Below are 15,897 nucleotides of genomic sequence, written 5' to 3'. Positions count from 1 at the left end.
ATATTCAGTACTTATAAAAAATGGAAGATTTTAGATTCTCATACAGTGTAACCACTTAAATTTGAAAAAGGAAAAAGAAAATGTTGAGATTGTTTAAAACAGTACTTTGGAAGAAATTATAAAGCACACAAAATTCAGAACCCACAGTAATTCAGGATCAAAGTTCTAAAGAAGAATAAATAACAGATAAATACTAGCATTCAATTGTGTGCATATACACATAAATGTAACCAGTACAGAGACTATCAAGACCATGTTGTATCAGATGCCTTAACGAGGCCATCTATGGTTCTAGCTGTTGTTCTCCAGTAGCATATCCACATACAACACTAAGCTATAGCTTTCTAGGATTTGTTTAAAGTGAGAAGGGTTAATGATGAATAATGAAGAGTCCTTCCTTGGTTGGACACGATACATTTCCACTTTAAGTTTATCTGTGTGTAGTTTCTCTGGACTAGTAAAGGGGAAAGCAATGCAATTGTATGGAAGCATTCTAATTTCTTGTATGAGTATAATGCCCCCTTTAAAGGGAAAAAAAAACCTATCAATTGTATCACTCATTCCCACTATCCCTAGGAACACATTCCCTAGGGCCAACACCACAGAACAGCTGATAAGCTCATGTAGGCCAACTCCAGTAAGTACAACTGACCCTGTATGTCAGGAAATAATTACTCAAGGAACAAAGTTTTTGACTAACCTGGGTTCCTAACAGTTTTTACTCATTAAGCATAATTCTAATGTCTTCCTCACCATCCACCTGTAATTTAGGGGGGCTAACATGTACCTGTCATATCACTTTAAAAATCCTTGACTCAGGACTGAAGATGGTGGCTCAGTAGTTGAGAGCACATCTACTCTTGCTGAGGACCCAAGTTTAGTTCCTAGTACTCACTTATAACTGCCTAGGACTCCAACTCCACGGAATCTGATGCCAAATCAATCATCCACTCACTCAATCAATCTTTCTTCTCTGAGGCCACAAGAAAAAAAAAAATCAAATCTTTTGATTCATGCTATAGTATAAGAACAGCAGCAAAGAACATACTTATACCCAGTGCTATTCAAACTACTTTATACTTATTGACTCAATTTCTACAACAGCCCTACCTAAAGGGGTAAAAGGTAACTTCCCAAATGTCAGAGTAGGTGGCCTAATTTTATGCTTTTAACCACTATATTAAGCATATCAATCAGAGTTAAAACCTGACTTCTCTAGCTCTATCTTCTTTTAAATAACATTGTTATTAAATAATTAAACATTATGATTAAATAATACTATTGTTTTATTGAACCTTGTCCAATAGTTGAAGACCTGTGACCATATCTAAATAAATCTTCTGGGTACAGCCAATGCTCAATTGCTATTATGTTACTAAACAATAATCTTCAGATGCTTTTCTGAAACCTTAGTAGGTAAGTGCAAGGTTTCTGGATTACAGTGAAGTAAGAAAACTGTTTCTGGGGCTGGAGAGATGATTGGCTCAGCAGTTAAGAACACTTCTTGTTCCTGAAGAACACTCAAATTCAATTCCTAGCACAGATGTCAGGCTCACAACTCACTGAACTCCAGCACCAGGAGATCCAACACTCTCTTGTGGCCTCCACCAGCACTGGCAGACACATAGCAAAGATTCACATAAAACACATGTGTATACAAGTAAATGAAAAAGCAAAAAACAAAACCTTAACACTATTTACAAAGTTGACTGCAACAGCAACCAAATATCAACAATCAAATAAAAACAATAGAATCCTGACTTCAAAAACCTCAATTGAATCAAGCTATGTTGTAAGCACAACCATTTTTTATATGGCATTTTAGATTTTAACCAGTAGATACCACTTTTGATAAAGCAGAAAAAGCACAGATACTGCATAACAGAGAATCACCAAAGTAGCTGTTGGATTAATTAGGACTTTTTAACAATGTGTAGTTTTTACTGCTTTCCTTATTCTATTTCCTTTCTATTCTCTGAGCCCTTTTCTTAACTAGGTCTAAGGCAATCAAAAGCACAGAGTGCATCTGCCAACAACAAAGTTTAAGAGGATACTAACATCTAACTTGTTAGGCTCTTTTTTCCACTGTACTTCATCCCAGCCAAGTAAGATAAAAGGCAAATGAACTGAAACCCTAATTTGGATCCTCCCACCAAATTAGGATTGCCCAGGACCATATGAGAACTGGATTGCTATTCCTTATATTGTTTAGAAACTTCAACTTTAATGGAATGACTCAAAGAAGACAGGAGGAGGAGACTAGTAGAGTAAACTTAGAAGTTAGTCTCCAGTTTGGAATTACAAATTCTTTATAAAGAGCATTTAAAATTAAATATATTCAGAGGGATGACATTATAAAAAGAACTTCAGATATTTTGAATTTGGAAATATCTATATTTAATTTGAAGCAAATTCATCTGCTAAACAAATTGGCTCATAATGAAGTCTTATGTTATGAAATGCACCATTTTTTTCAATGTAATGATACAATGTTCCTTATAAATCAAATATAAAATAAAAATTATCTACAGTTAATAGTAAACCTCAGGGTATGAAAAGGATCTATGATGGCTCAGAGGTTAAGAGCACCGCTCGCTCTTCCAAAGGTCCTGAGTTCAATTCCCAGCAACCACATGGTGGCTTACCACCACCTGTAATGAGATCTGGTGCCCTCTTCTGGCCTGCAGGAATATGTGCAGACAGAACACTGCATACATAATAAATAAATAAATCTTAAAAAAAGATGTATGAAATAAAGTACAATAAGGGGAGAAAAGGATATATTTTATTTAGTGGTTTTGAAAAATGTCTACGAACAAGAAAAGAGCATTTTAATTTAGATGGTTGCAATAAATTCAAAATAAACTACATTTTATTCTTCTAAGAATTGCTTTACTTAGAGTAGTAGTTTATATTCACTTCAAGTAAGTTGTCTGAAAACTGGTTTCAAATGTACTTTCTTGCAGAAAAGAATATATGGTCAAAATGTACAAAAGTTTAATATTATGTCAGTTACAATTTTGTGCTATCAAGTTTCATTTAGCATTGAAATGATCTTATTAACAGAGGTTTCCCTGAGACCTTAGTACTTTCAATTTTTATGTCATTCTAAAGTAATTGTTAACTGTGTGCACTGGTATTTACAAATGGCTTTTTCCTTCTCTATTCCCTGGCTTCATATACTAGTCTGTCACATTAATTCCCAGGACATGAAAACAGTATACCAGATATATAACACATATCCACTTGCTTTAGCGAGACATTCTATTTGTAGGGTAACTATAGTAGGAAGACAAAACACATATGCATATTCTACATCTCAAAATAAAGCTAAAATGCTGGTGAAGTTTAAAGGGAAAGGTATGTGACCCTCAACTCAACAAAAACCTTCTCTTTCCTATATGTCAAAACGCAACTTTTAAGATTTAAATAGAAATCAGACAAAAACTCAACAAGGGCCATTCCAAATTTATGTGTGGATTTTAAGTATTTGTGAGTATCCTTCAGGCAAAAGGTCACAACATAACCTATCAGAGCTTACAGTAATTTTCCTTTCTTTCCACACCATTCAATGTTTGCTAAGTAATAAAGTAAAAGAGTACTTTGGAGTGGCAGACCTAAGTGTCTGTTTTGTCATGTTTCCTCAATCCATAAAAGAGAATAAAATACTTGTGTACAGTACACAAATGGGATTATGTTTATATAGGCTTTGACATAATTAAGCTTAATTTTATGTTGTACAAAATCCAACTTTTGGTAGAGAATCTTAACATGTATCAAGTATCTCATTGCCACCACGGTACTGTTGAAGCAAAGGGAATACTTAAATTTAGAGCTAGGTGTACCAAATCTTTTAGTACATTCTACCAAGTAGCAATTCTGACTTTTGGGCCTCAGTGCAACCCCAACTCAAAATACAACTTGATCACACTTTAATGTATAATACAATAATCACCAAAATGAGTACTGAAGTAAGTTGTAAGACACACACTACTTTAGCAATAAGAGCTTCAAGAAAAGCTTTTAAGTAGCAACTATAAAGTTAATGTAAGAATTTAAATTTACTGTGGTATTAAGCCCTTCACTCTGCTTCCTGTCAAGTTAATCAAATAATTTCCCAAGTATGACAGAGTCTCCCTCTTCAGTTTCATTATACAAGCTGCCACTTCTCTGAACTTAGCAAGGTATTTCTCCTATCAGTGATCTAATGTGAATGGCCCTTTTAATTAAAACCCAGTTCAAAAGTCAGCCTCTCAGTCTGGAAGGAAGGGACTGGACCTGCCTGGACTGAGTCTACCAGGTTGATGGCAGTCCTCGGGGGAGGATTTGCCCTGGAGGAGGTGGGAATGGGGGGTGGGCTGGGGGTAAGGGGAGGGGGAGAATAGGGGAACCCGTGGCTGATATGTAGAACTGAATGGTATTGTAAAATAAAATAAATAAAATTAAAAAAAAAAAAGTCAGCCTCAGAGGAATGCACAAATAATGGATTGATCTGAAGACAGGAACTGGGTGGCTGGAGAGCAGAGGTAAGAAGTCTTCAATTTGTCCAGGTTGGACATTCTGAGTTCTGAACTATATACATCCATGCATATGCAAAGACAGTGTCTGAACAGAAGTCAGTCTACATTATGAAGTCAAATTTCTTAAAGACTGTTTCCCACGAGCACTTACTATCTACTCCATCAAAGACTAACACATATAACAACTATAACCTAATCATGTAGACTACCACCTCGGAAGAAAGAGAATCTCATTTCTGTACCCTAAACTACTTGGAGAACAAACACTACAACAACTGAATGTCTGGTGTGTTGTTCCTTTAGCTGTTTACTTTGCATTCAATTTACTTGTCGAGTATTTGAGTATTTAAGTAAAGAAGTAAGCTTCATTTTCTTTCTTCCTATCAATCAATCAATCAATCAATCAATCAGTCATACAGTGGTAGTGGCAAAAAAGGGGGGATTGTGACCAAAGAAAGGTTTGTCCCAACCTCATCTAAAAGTATGGGTTCAATAGGACCAGATACAACCTTAAAATATGACCAAGTCCAAAATGCTAACTTTACCAATGTGGGGGGAGAGGTGGGGAGAACTAAGGGGAATTAAATGACTTGATCAATTAAATCAGCAGAGTAGCTGGAAGAATCAAGATTAGGACACAATTTGCTATAATCCTTACTATATCAGGACTAAAGTAGTATTATTCTCCTTTTCCATGGGCACCAGCAGGCACACAAACACAGGCAAAACACCCATCCATATCAGTCGTTTGCTTGCACATCAAAACTGAGGAGAGTCGGACTTGTAAAATTTGTACCATTTCAAGGGATAATCTGCAGAGTTTGGAGCTGGAAATATTTGCTCCAATTTCTGTAATGTATACTTGCCACCATACTATTTTATGTTATAAATTACTCACATAAAATTTAATACTTTTAACCAGTACTTCTCAACATGTGGGTCAAGACCCCTTTGGGGTGGGTTGCATGTCAGATATATTACAGATATATCAGATGATTGATAACAGTAGCAAAATTACAGCTATGAAGCAGCAAAGAAAATAATTTTTATGGTTGGGGGTTGCCACAACACGAGGAACTGTTTTAAAAGGTTGCAGCATTGGGAAGGTTGAGAACTATCAAAGGTAGGTATCCTCATTTTTCACATAAAGAAACAAAATTTACAGAGCTAAGTTACTGGTTTAAAGTCCATTACAGGGTTGGGGATTTAGCTCAGTGGTAGAGCGCTTGCCTAGCAAGCGCAAGGCCCTGGGTTCGATCCTCAGCCCCCCCCCAAAAAAAACTTAAAATAAAATATTCTTTTATGTTCTTTATAACTGACATATGTGCCAGAAAATTTATCTTCTATAGTGTGAAACTCCAGCCAAATTTTAGTGAATACTTACAGAAAAAGAGATTGAGGTAACTTAAACGAACATTCAGATTTCACTTGTTTACTCTGCCTACTCTGACAAATAGTAAATATCTGAGGTAGACAGCAATAAAATTAGTAACTTAATTATCTGCAGAATTTTCACTTCATACACACATACACATATAAACTATATATATAACGTTTTCTTAGAGTGTAAGAAATATAGCTGTATCTCTTTAAAAACAATTAGCACAACTTACAGAAATAAGGTTATTTAAGTCTGATTTGGAGTTTTAAATTTGAAAGATAAGGGGGCTGGAGAGATGACCCAGTGGTTCAGTATTAATTTAGCAGAGGAGTGGGTTTGACTCCCAGAACCCACTTAGCAGTTCATACTATTTGTTACTCCACTTCCAAGGCATTCAATGCCCTCTTCTGGTCTCCAATGGCACCCAGCAAACACATACATGGTGCACATACATACATGTAGGCAAGGCATTCATACATATAAAGCTAATCTAAATTTGTTTAATTTGAAAAATTCAGAGCGACATACATGAAATTTCATCCATCTGACTCGTTAAGCAAATATTTATAGGGATAAATATTTTTATATGTACCTTCAATTTATATATCTTTCTTCAATATTACCATTCAAGTTTGAAGTATACACACTGAAGTGTATTTATTAGTGACATGGAATGATAAGGCAAGCTGGTAAATCTTTATGGGAGGCATATAATTTTGTTTTTTGAGACAGTGTCTCTTATGTAGCCCTGGCTAGCCTGGAATTCATTATGCAAATCAGGTTGGCCTTGAACTCAGAGACCAATCTGCCCCTGCCTCCCAAAAAGGCAACTAACTAACTTTTGCTTTAAACAATGCCAGGCTAAGAATATAATATTGAATAATTAGTATGTTCTTCATTTGCTGTGGGAAAGATCAATAATTTATGTATGCACATTCTTTGTAGATTTACCCACCAGTATTATGCTATCTAAAATAATAGCTTAAACCACTGGTTGAGTATAAAGAAAAAACCCACAAGCTTAAAGGTTTATTCCAATACACGAGCTTTGCTGCATAATACCCCACAAACAATACTAAAAATTAAGATTTTTTAAAAATCTGGCCTTTTTTTCATAAGCATCTAGTAAGGGGTCAACATTTAGGGTACACTTAACTAGACAGACTGGCTTTTATAAAGCCCCTCTTTATATTTATTAAAGAGTAATACAATTAGTAAACAGTATCTCTTCTGAAAAGTAGATACAAAATGGTCTAAAACAATTATCCAAAAGTAAAAAGTTACAAAAAACGAGACAACTAGTCCTCTTTATTGTCAAGTTTACTTCTTCTAAGACAAAACAGATGTTATTCTACTATATTTTCTTTCATCTTTGTTATCTGCCATCACTCAGTACAATACTTCCCTACCCTGAGACTCAGGCCATCATGAAAAATAAAAAATCAAAATCTCTTTCCTACTCTGCTAACATTCATTCTCTCTATTAAGAATAATATTGGGAGGTGGGAGCATCTGCTTAATGGATTGCTATTTGTCATCGAAGGACACTTACTTCATCTAACTTCCCCCCCCAGCACAAAAATGATACCCTAGTCCACAGTCTCAAGAATCAGATGCATAATCCTAGTATCATACCATTTCCAAGTAAATTCTGTCAGAGCCTTAAAGAACAAATGTATTGATAATGCATTTATTCTCAGGGGTACTTATTAAATAATTATGTAAAATGACTTATCACAAAGATGATCTCATAGATTTATGATCCCATATGCTTCTTTCACCTACATGAAAAAAATCTGTAATAAAATAGTTACTTGGGGGCTGGAGAAATGGCTCAGAGGCTAAGAGCACCGCTTGCTCTTCCAGAGGTCCTGAGTTCAATTCCCAGTACCCACATGGTGGCTCACAACCATCTGTAATGAGATCTGGCGCCCTCTTCTGTATACATAATAAATATAAATAAATCTTAAAAAAAAAGTTACTTGAAATATGTTTCATCCCTATACACGTTTATTTTCTTTAATAATAAACATTTGGCCCAAATTAATTAGTTCTCGATTTAAAAAAAGGTGTCCCTGTGACTATAAAAGGTCAAACTCTTATTGATATAGCTATAGGAATTTCAGCTTCTTTGGAAAATCAGCCTTTCTGTTAATTCAGAATTTCTTTTATTTAGATCCATGTTTACAACTAATGTATATTTTAGTAGTTAGATATTTCTAATGAATATATCATCAGTTTTTATACTAAATAATGTCATGTATACATTTGATTTTATACTTTTTTTGTTTGTTTTATTTTTTTGAGACAAGGTTTCTCTGTATAGCCCTGGCTGTCCTTGTTACTCAGAGATCGGCCTGCCTCTGCCTCCCAACTGCTGGGATTAAAGGTGTGTGCCACCCTCACTGATTTTATTTACACTTTGACTACCTATTCCTTGGTAGGAATGCATTCCCCAAGTCTTAGGAATAAGACAGTATCTTGCTCGTGATTTACTCATTAATTGTAAAGTTGGAAGATCAAAATTTCCTCCATGATGCAATAGATTAAAAAGAAAAGTACAAAGAAAAGGATTCAAGTAAGGAGCTTTCATATTTTTAAACTCATGTGCAGGGAGCCCAGTGAGGCCTTTCTGTAACATAACTCTTAAAAAAAGGGGTCTGTAGGTTTTACACCAAGAGAAGAGGATAATGTTGTTCCTGGTATGTATTTAAATAAATCCTCTCACTTAAACTTCAAGTTAAAAAAGGGAGAAGTCCATTAAAAAGTACATACATATATGTATAGATATGGACATTAAATATACATAAAATCCATTAAATATATATATGAACAAATTTGTATTTATAGCACATACCAAAACATGCCAGTTAGCATTACTAGTCATTAGCAAATTATTCAAATTAAACAAGACACAGAGGTATACACTACTAAGGGATCCTTACAATAATCAGGTTTTCAACTGTCAGTGACAGTTGACAGTTCACAATTATAGCCATTCATGAGTTCCTGGAATGCTACCTTCAGAGTTCACACTGGTCAGTTATTTTGGGAAAACAATCTGTACTGTGCTCCATTTAGGGCCAGTAATAGTTTATATCTCCTCTCATTTACAGTAAAGGGGTCTGTTAAATGTACAGGCAGTTTAAGCAAATTTTGTAATGTTCACTGTAAAAGTGGCTATACAATTCTTTATCAATCATCATTATAACCACCACTTTATATTAATTCAATCTGACAAGTCAATGTGTAATCATAATTTTTTCTACTCAAAATGGCTGGAAGAATCTCACAACTTAATACTTAATAATGTAAGGTCAGCAGGCAGGTAACTGAGAACACTTTGTATCAGCCCTTTCAAAGGTGTCATAGTAGTTGTGTAATATAAATGATCTCAAAATTGATTCAATATAGGACCTTGTATGGAACCAAAACCATGACAGGGCTTCAAATATATGAACCTAAAACCCACATTTTGTTAACCTCCAAATTCCCTTCTTTTGTTTAAAAACAAAAGAACAAAAATTGTTTACTAAATTTGGAATTTAAACAAAAGAATGAATATTTACAAGTATTTCCTTATGATATAAATGCATTAACCTATTCACGAAGTTTAAGACATAATTCTTCAAGACCTTCCCAATTTATATCATATTTAATGGATCATAAATAATACTGCAGATTTTGAGAAAGTAACCTCAAATCATACTAAAAGTAATATTTCTAGTAAGTACTATTCCTTAAAAGATATTCATCTGGTTAATTTGAATTTGTGTGCCTGGAAAACCGTTATTCTCAAGTGCAAAACTTTAGAATGCCCTCTTTTATAAAGACTTTCCTTTTAAAAAAACAAAAAATAAGAAATAAAACAAAACCCTATTTCTAATTAATGGATTCATTCCTTCACCAGGTGTGTTGGTCCAGTGACAAAATATCAAATGTGTAAGATTACATCTTGGAAACCAGCATGTTAAAAATCAATGGTAAAACTGATTGTCTGCAATGCAGAATTGAAGACTGGGTTTGTAAAGGAAAGAAGTGGCACCTTTAAAGTGGGGCTACACACAATCAAACCCTGGAAAGGATTGACTGATGCAGCTAAGAACAATGATATAGCACCATCCGTAGTTAAAACACTCATATTAGGAAATACGATTTCTGAGATTACTTTTACTATAGTAAGGTAAAATATATGCATCTGTAGCACATATTCAAAAGGAGTATGTTTCAGAGTTTCCATCTGTCAACAGATTTCTGTTTCAATAATATATTATTATCCTTTTATTTCTGAGGCATATGTTATAAACTGCAAAGTGTGTGAAGAGGAAAGAAGATGTATTCTTCAATCATAGGTTTTATGTGTGAAATAAGTTGGGAAAAAGTCATTTATCGAGGAGATATAGGGCAGTGCATAGATCAGAGAGGGTAAGTAAAAGGTAATTTACCAACTTAGAAAATAGAGGTTCTTGGCTGCTAGAAAAGGTAAGGTACTAGTCACCATCCAACTTAGGGAAACTCCATCTGCTTCTCAAATGTGGCCTTACCAGTGAAAACAGGAGCAACTAAAAAAACAGAGGATTTTTGCTTTTACAGTTGCTTCAGAAATCTTTTTTTAAATTTTGTTTTTAAACTTAGTAATCCAACCCAAATTAAATTTGTCAATGACTAGCTAGCTGACTACCTCACTATGGACACTGAGTTCTCAAATGCAACAAAGACTTCCCACAACCTGGCTACAAAAATCATGAACTTTGAATTAGAAAAACAGAGATGAATGAATTCCAATAAACATTTTTAAACTAGCAGAATAATATATAAAATAAAACAGGGATAATTAGAAGTAAAAAGCTAAGACTGCGAGGGATTAATGTATAAAAAAGCATTACTATTTCATGGTAGTCTTCTATATATCCAATGATTCTACAAACTCATACCACGTTTTGATCCTTTTAGCAACTAAAATTAACCTCTCTCAAATATCTTCAAGTGTAAGACGATACCCCACTCCTTTTCTGTAATTTTTAATGTAGTGTTAAAATGTTGCAATTAAAGTTTTTAATAAGGTTGGAATTATATAATGTCAAAGGTCTACACGACAGCTCCTAAAAAAGACTAAAATTCCTAATTAGGCCATAGCCAAACATAAATTGCTATAGAACAGTATAGCAATACACTGACTTTTATCTAAACTATTAAAAAAAGCATTCCTTACACTCTAGGTAGAGGGCATTGGTTACTGACATTTATACATTGCAAAAACTATAGTTTTTACTACTGGGTAAGCACTTCACACTTCCCTTCCCTAAAGATTGATGATAAGAGAACAACTATCTTTCCAGTATTATTGGGAACCCTCAAGACTCCCTTTTGTTAAAAGTCTGACTTAAGATAGTCAAAGCTAGATTTCATTTTATTTTACCATTCTCTCTCCAGTCTTCCCAAATCTACTGATGGAGACTGCTTCTATTCCCTATTCCCCTGCCCCACCTAGAATTCTGGTTTTTCAGTCTCAGTTTCAAAACTAACTCTGGCAAACTCTGCCATAAGCACTCAAAAGTAATTAGTACCTTAGAAAGGGACAAAAGTACTGATGGGGGGCATAAAAGCTCTCATCTTTAAACTGTTAAGCTGAAATACATCAACGAAATCACTATTCATTTAAATGCTTAAAAACAAACAAACCCCCCCAAAACGTTGACCATGTCTCCTTACACCTCTACTTCAAAACTCTGTATTGACTTTACTAGACTGAAAAGAAAAATAAAGGCCTCAAATGAAAAAAATCTTCCAAAACTGTATCCTAGGCTATTTGGGCCAAGCAATCCTAGCAGATATTTAAAATAAAAATTTCCATACCTGTCTTCATCCCCATCAACAGGAATAGCTATGCTGAATACAGAGGTGGCCAAACTGTTCATAGGTGTTAACTGAAGGGGGTTTGCCAGGGCATCTGCAACTGGAGGCTTCACAACAGGCTTATTTTCAGCAATGAGAGAGAGCGGTGGCTGAGGTAGGGGTTCTGATTTTCTTCTAGTATCGTCAACTGGCCCGACTAAAGGCTGGGTCTGAGTCTGAAACTGGCTTAGGTCAGACTGTGGTAGACTTGTTGGTGCACTGTGTGTGCCTTGCGCTAAGGGCGGCCCAACTTGTTGGATGATGCTGCTGCTCCTGCTGACTGGCGTATGGCTGCTCAGCTGCTGAGACTGGCCCAGAGACGCGGGTACATTTGGCATAGTAACAGAAGTGGTGGGCACACTAGGCACGCTTGGAGCGGGTACCGCTGCAGGCACGTTTGGAACTCCGGGCACCACGGTGTGAGGACCACCAGGCACGGCTGACAGCTGACCACTGCCACCCATCTGCGGAGGAGGCTGCACGGTCTGGGGCTGCCCAGCTCCGGTAAGCCCCGAGCCTGGCTGCACCACGCCTCCTATAGCAGCTGGAGCCACTCCCGCCGGCTGACAAGGAGCGGCCTGGACGCCAGGAACCGGACCCGGAGCCACAGCTTCACTGGGCTGGGAAGAGGGGCCCATCATCTGCGCACCCAAGGAGGAGACGCTCTGGCCAGAGCCCAAAGGAAAGCTGGCCGCAGAAGCAGAGGTCGCGCCAGCGCTGGTGGCCAAGGGCTGCGCAGGGCTTGGCGGCTGCAGGGCCACGTGCGGCTGCAGGTACTCACTCTGGCCGGAGGGCTGAACGGGCAACAAATGCCCGGGTGGTAGCTGAGGCTGGGGATACGCGAACTGCTGGGGATGCTGCGGCAGCGAAGTGCCGACCGCCGGGCCCGGCTGAGTCCCCAGGGCCACAGGCTGCGCCAGGTTGACATTCGTCGGTGGCAGACCCTGGCCAATAGGCCCCGGGAGGGCGCCGCCGCCGGCCACGGCTCCCTGGAGCTGGGCTGGCTGAGCGGCTGCCGTCATGGGCTGCGGCCCGGTCGCGGCTCCCGGGAACGGCGGCAGCGACGCCGAACTCGGAGCCACAGCCCCACCTACGGGCGGCGGAGGCTGCGGCTGCCCAACGCTGAAACTCTGCGGCTGGGCGAGAGTGGGCTGGCTCATTTTCTCCGACGGGGGTAGCTGTGACACAGCAGTCAAGGAGCTGTCAGTGCCCGAGTCCAGCCCGTGCGCCCCCTGCATGGAGGCCACCACCACCACCACAGACCCTCCGGTGGCGCCCAGGCCGCTGTCCCGCTCCGCAGTCTGCTCCAAAGTATTGCTGTGCCTAATGCAATCCCCGGACCGAGTGAGGACGCTGCTATCCGAATCCCTCTCGTAGTATTCCATACACGTCCATCGGCCGCGCCGATACGGCTCTCCGCTCCCGTGGTCGAGCTTGATCACGCGGAAACGGGAACTACAAGTGGCGGGGGGCTGAGGTGGAGTGGCACTACTCGGCCCCGGAGTGGGCACCGACGTGGTGGCCGCGGCCGCCGCCGCCGCCAAGGTCTGGGCGAGCGCCCCCGCCACGCTCCGGGCCGACACGCCGCCGCCGCCGCCGCCGCCGCCTCCGTTGGCGGGCGCAGCCGAGGCGGCTGCCAGCTGCCCATCGAGGATGAGGTTCGGGGACACGGTCCCGGGGGTTTCCGCATCCCCGACATTGTTGAGCGTCTCTTCCGAGGAGCTGCGCTCGCACACCTCCTCGGGGCCGTAATCCGTGGCCCGGGAGACGTCGAAGATCTCGGAGGACACGTCCTCCGTGCGCGACTCGTCCGGGTCGTCCAAGCTCTCTGTGTCCTCGGTGATGCTCGTGGCCACCTGAGCCGTGGTGACACTGGTGATCTGGAAGCAGCTCTTCTTCTTGGCCGGCATCTTGGACATGGTGGAGAAGGCTGGAGGGACAGAGGCTCCTCTGGGATCCCCACCGGAAACCGGGAAGAAGGGCCGGCCGGAGCACGGGGCCCCCAAAGACAAAGTCCGAGTTCGCGCCTGGGTCTACCACGGCCCGCGCCGCCAAGTCACGGGCTGCTCTGGGCGCCGGCCTCTCGGCGCGACATCCTCCTCCTCCTTCTCCTCCTCCTTCCTCTCACCTCCCGCGGCCGCGGCGCCTCAATCAATTCAAGCCGTCCGCGACTGCTCGAGCGTGGTTCAGGGGCGGGCCGGCTGCTCGCCAGGCTCAGCCGCCGCGGTCAGTTCAGCCCGGCGCTCGGCGCGGTCAGCAGGCCCGGCTGGGGGTGGAGCGCAGGGCGCAGGAGGCGGCGGCGGCGGCGGCGTGAGGGGCGGTTCTGCCTGCCCCGCTCGGGCTCCTCTGGCCGGGGCCCGCGGCTGCTCCCGCGCGGCGACGCGGAGGAAGAAGGCGGAGCGGCGAGGCCGGGAGCGGCGCTTCCCGACGGACGGGGCTGGAGGAGGTCCGCGGTGGGAGGCAGCCCTCCGTCCCCGGCTCTAGCCAGAGCGCAGCCCGGGGGCCATGCCGGCGGTGGCAGCGGAAGCCCGCTCGGGGGCGGGGAAGGCCGGCCGTCTGGCCTCCCTCGGGGAGCCACCCGCGGCGGCGGGCCCGGCCTCCTCGCAGCTCAGGCGTGTGAGGGGCGGCGGCGGCGTGAAGGAACGGCGGGCGGGCGGAGGCGCTCGGCGGCGTGGGGGGGACCGGTGGCGGCGCCTTCCGCTTCTCCTCGGCGCGGCCGGCTCCGTCCAGCCCGGAGAAACTGAAATTCAAACTGCTGAAGCAGCGGCTGCAGCTCCCTCCCCTCGGCCAAGATGGGGCTGAAATGGCCGCGCCAGGGATGCTGGGAGGAGGAGCAGCAGCCCCGCAGCCGCCGCCGCCGCAGACTAAAATGCCGCCGCTGCCGCAGCCACCGCCAGCGCCGCAGCCGCCGCCGTTCCGTGACGCGCCGGCGTCGTGACGTCACCGCCCGCCCGGCCCCGCCCCCTCCGGTTTCCTGCAGTTTCGCGTGGAGGCTTGAAGGGGTGGGGGGGGGAAGAGGGTTCGTGGGCGGGGCTACGGGTGAGAGAAAGGGGAGCGGGTTCTGGATTTCAAAATTTTTTTCAAATTTAAATTTCACGCTGCAGGTTCGGTAGGAGTTGAGAAGCCAAAGGACGGTTTTCAATCGCAAGCCTGGAGAATTCGCACGGTTCAGTACCGGTGTGTGGAAATCCTGGATGACTGGAGGTCATGTGCTGTGTCTAACGTTTAGCAGAGTCTTAATGGAACCAGGGCGATAGGGGAGAAAACTAGGGCGATCCAGCGTCAGAAGAGGTGTGTGACTGGAGAAAACGAATCACGTTAAAAGCCTTGAAAATACATGTTGGCCACTATAGTCACAACAGTGAAATTTAAGAGAAACGAGAGTGACTGACTAACACTGGACAGCAAGCCAGATTGAATTAGAAAGATGATCTTTAAGACGGAAATTCTGTCTTCAACAGCAGCATCAGGGATGGTTACTTGTCCAGAGTAAAGTCGGTTTTTAGACGAGGTTAGGAATTAATAACATACTCCAAGTTGTCCTGAATTTGCTGTGGTTCAAGGCTGGAAGAGTTCATTTAAACTTTTGAGACATGGAACGTGAAATCAGCTGATGGGTTCCGAAGATGTAGAGCCTACTGTGTTAAATATGTGTAGCTCTTTTGAGTGTTCTAAGGCTCTTATTAGAGCCATGCTGTTACTTGGTTTGCTTTGGACCATGTACAGTGAGTGAGTAAATACCTCTTCCTGGAGTAGGTCAGTGGCTCTGAAAGTGCCATTGAATTTACCATCTTGTAGCTACTTTACAACCAAAAATCATAAGATCATTCTTTTTTTTTTTCTTTAAGACCAGTATAGCCCCAGCTCCCTGCTTAAACCAAAGTGGCCTTGAACTTGTTCTCTTGAACCAAAGAGGCCTTGAGGCAGAGCTTCCTGCCTCTGCCTCCCAAGTGCTGGGCATGTGCTACCTCTTTGGGAGGACAAGGATGTTATTTTTAAACACTGGCCACTCTTGAGCTCTGACATACGAAAACAACCCTCAGTTAGCTAAAATCTGAGAAGTTTTGCTGGAAATGAAGAGACCAGATTTATTGCTGCTTT

The 15,897-nt window shown here is 41.7% G+C and overlaps 1 protein-coding gene across 3 annotated transcripts in view; it reads right to left on the bottom strand.

The window, feature by feature from the left end:
• Tsc22d2 (TSC22 domain family member 2) overlaps window positions 1–13,997 on the bottom strand; it is a 51,327-nt gene extending 37,330 nt beyond the window's left edge. For 2 of the 3 annotated variants that reach the window (XM_028882161.2, XM_028882162.2), the window contains exon 1: window positions 11,758–13,991. In XM_028882161.2, the coding sequence (XP_028737994.1) occupies window positions 11,758–13,715 (1,958 nt within the window). In that variant the 5' untranslated portion in view covers window positions 13,716–13,991. Of the gene's footprint in view, window positions 1–11,757 lie in introns of all 3 variants that reach the window. The other variant, XM_028882164.2, reaches the window with a different exon arrangement.
• Between the last annotated feature and the right edge of the window lie 1,900 nt (window positions 13,998–15,897).

The sequence above is a fragment of the Peromyscus leucopus genome, chromosome 6 (assembly GCF_004664715.2).
Source record: "Peromyscus leucopus breed LL Stock chromosome 6, UCI_PerLeu_2.1, whole genome shotgun sequence".
In the NCBI taxonomy this organism is placed as follows: domain Eukaryota; kingdom Metazoa; phylum Chordata; class Mammalia; order Rodentia; family Cricetidae; genus Peromyscus; species Peromyscus leucopus.
This window is presented reverse-complemented; position numbering and strand designations above follow the sequence as displayed.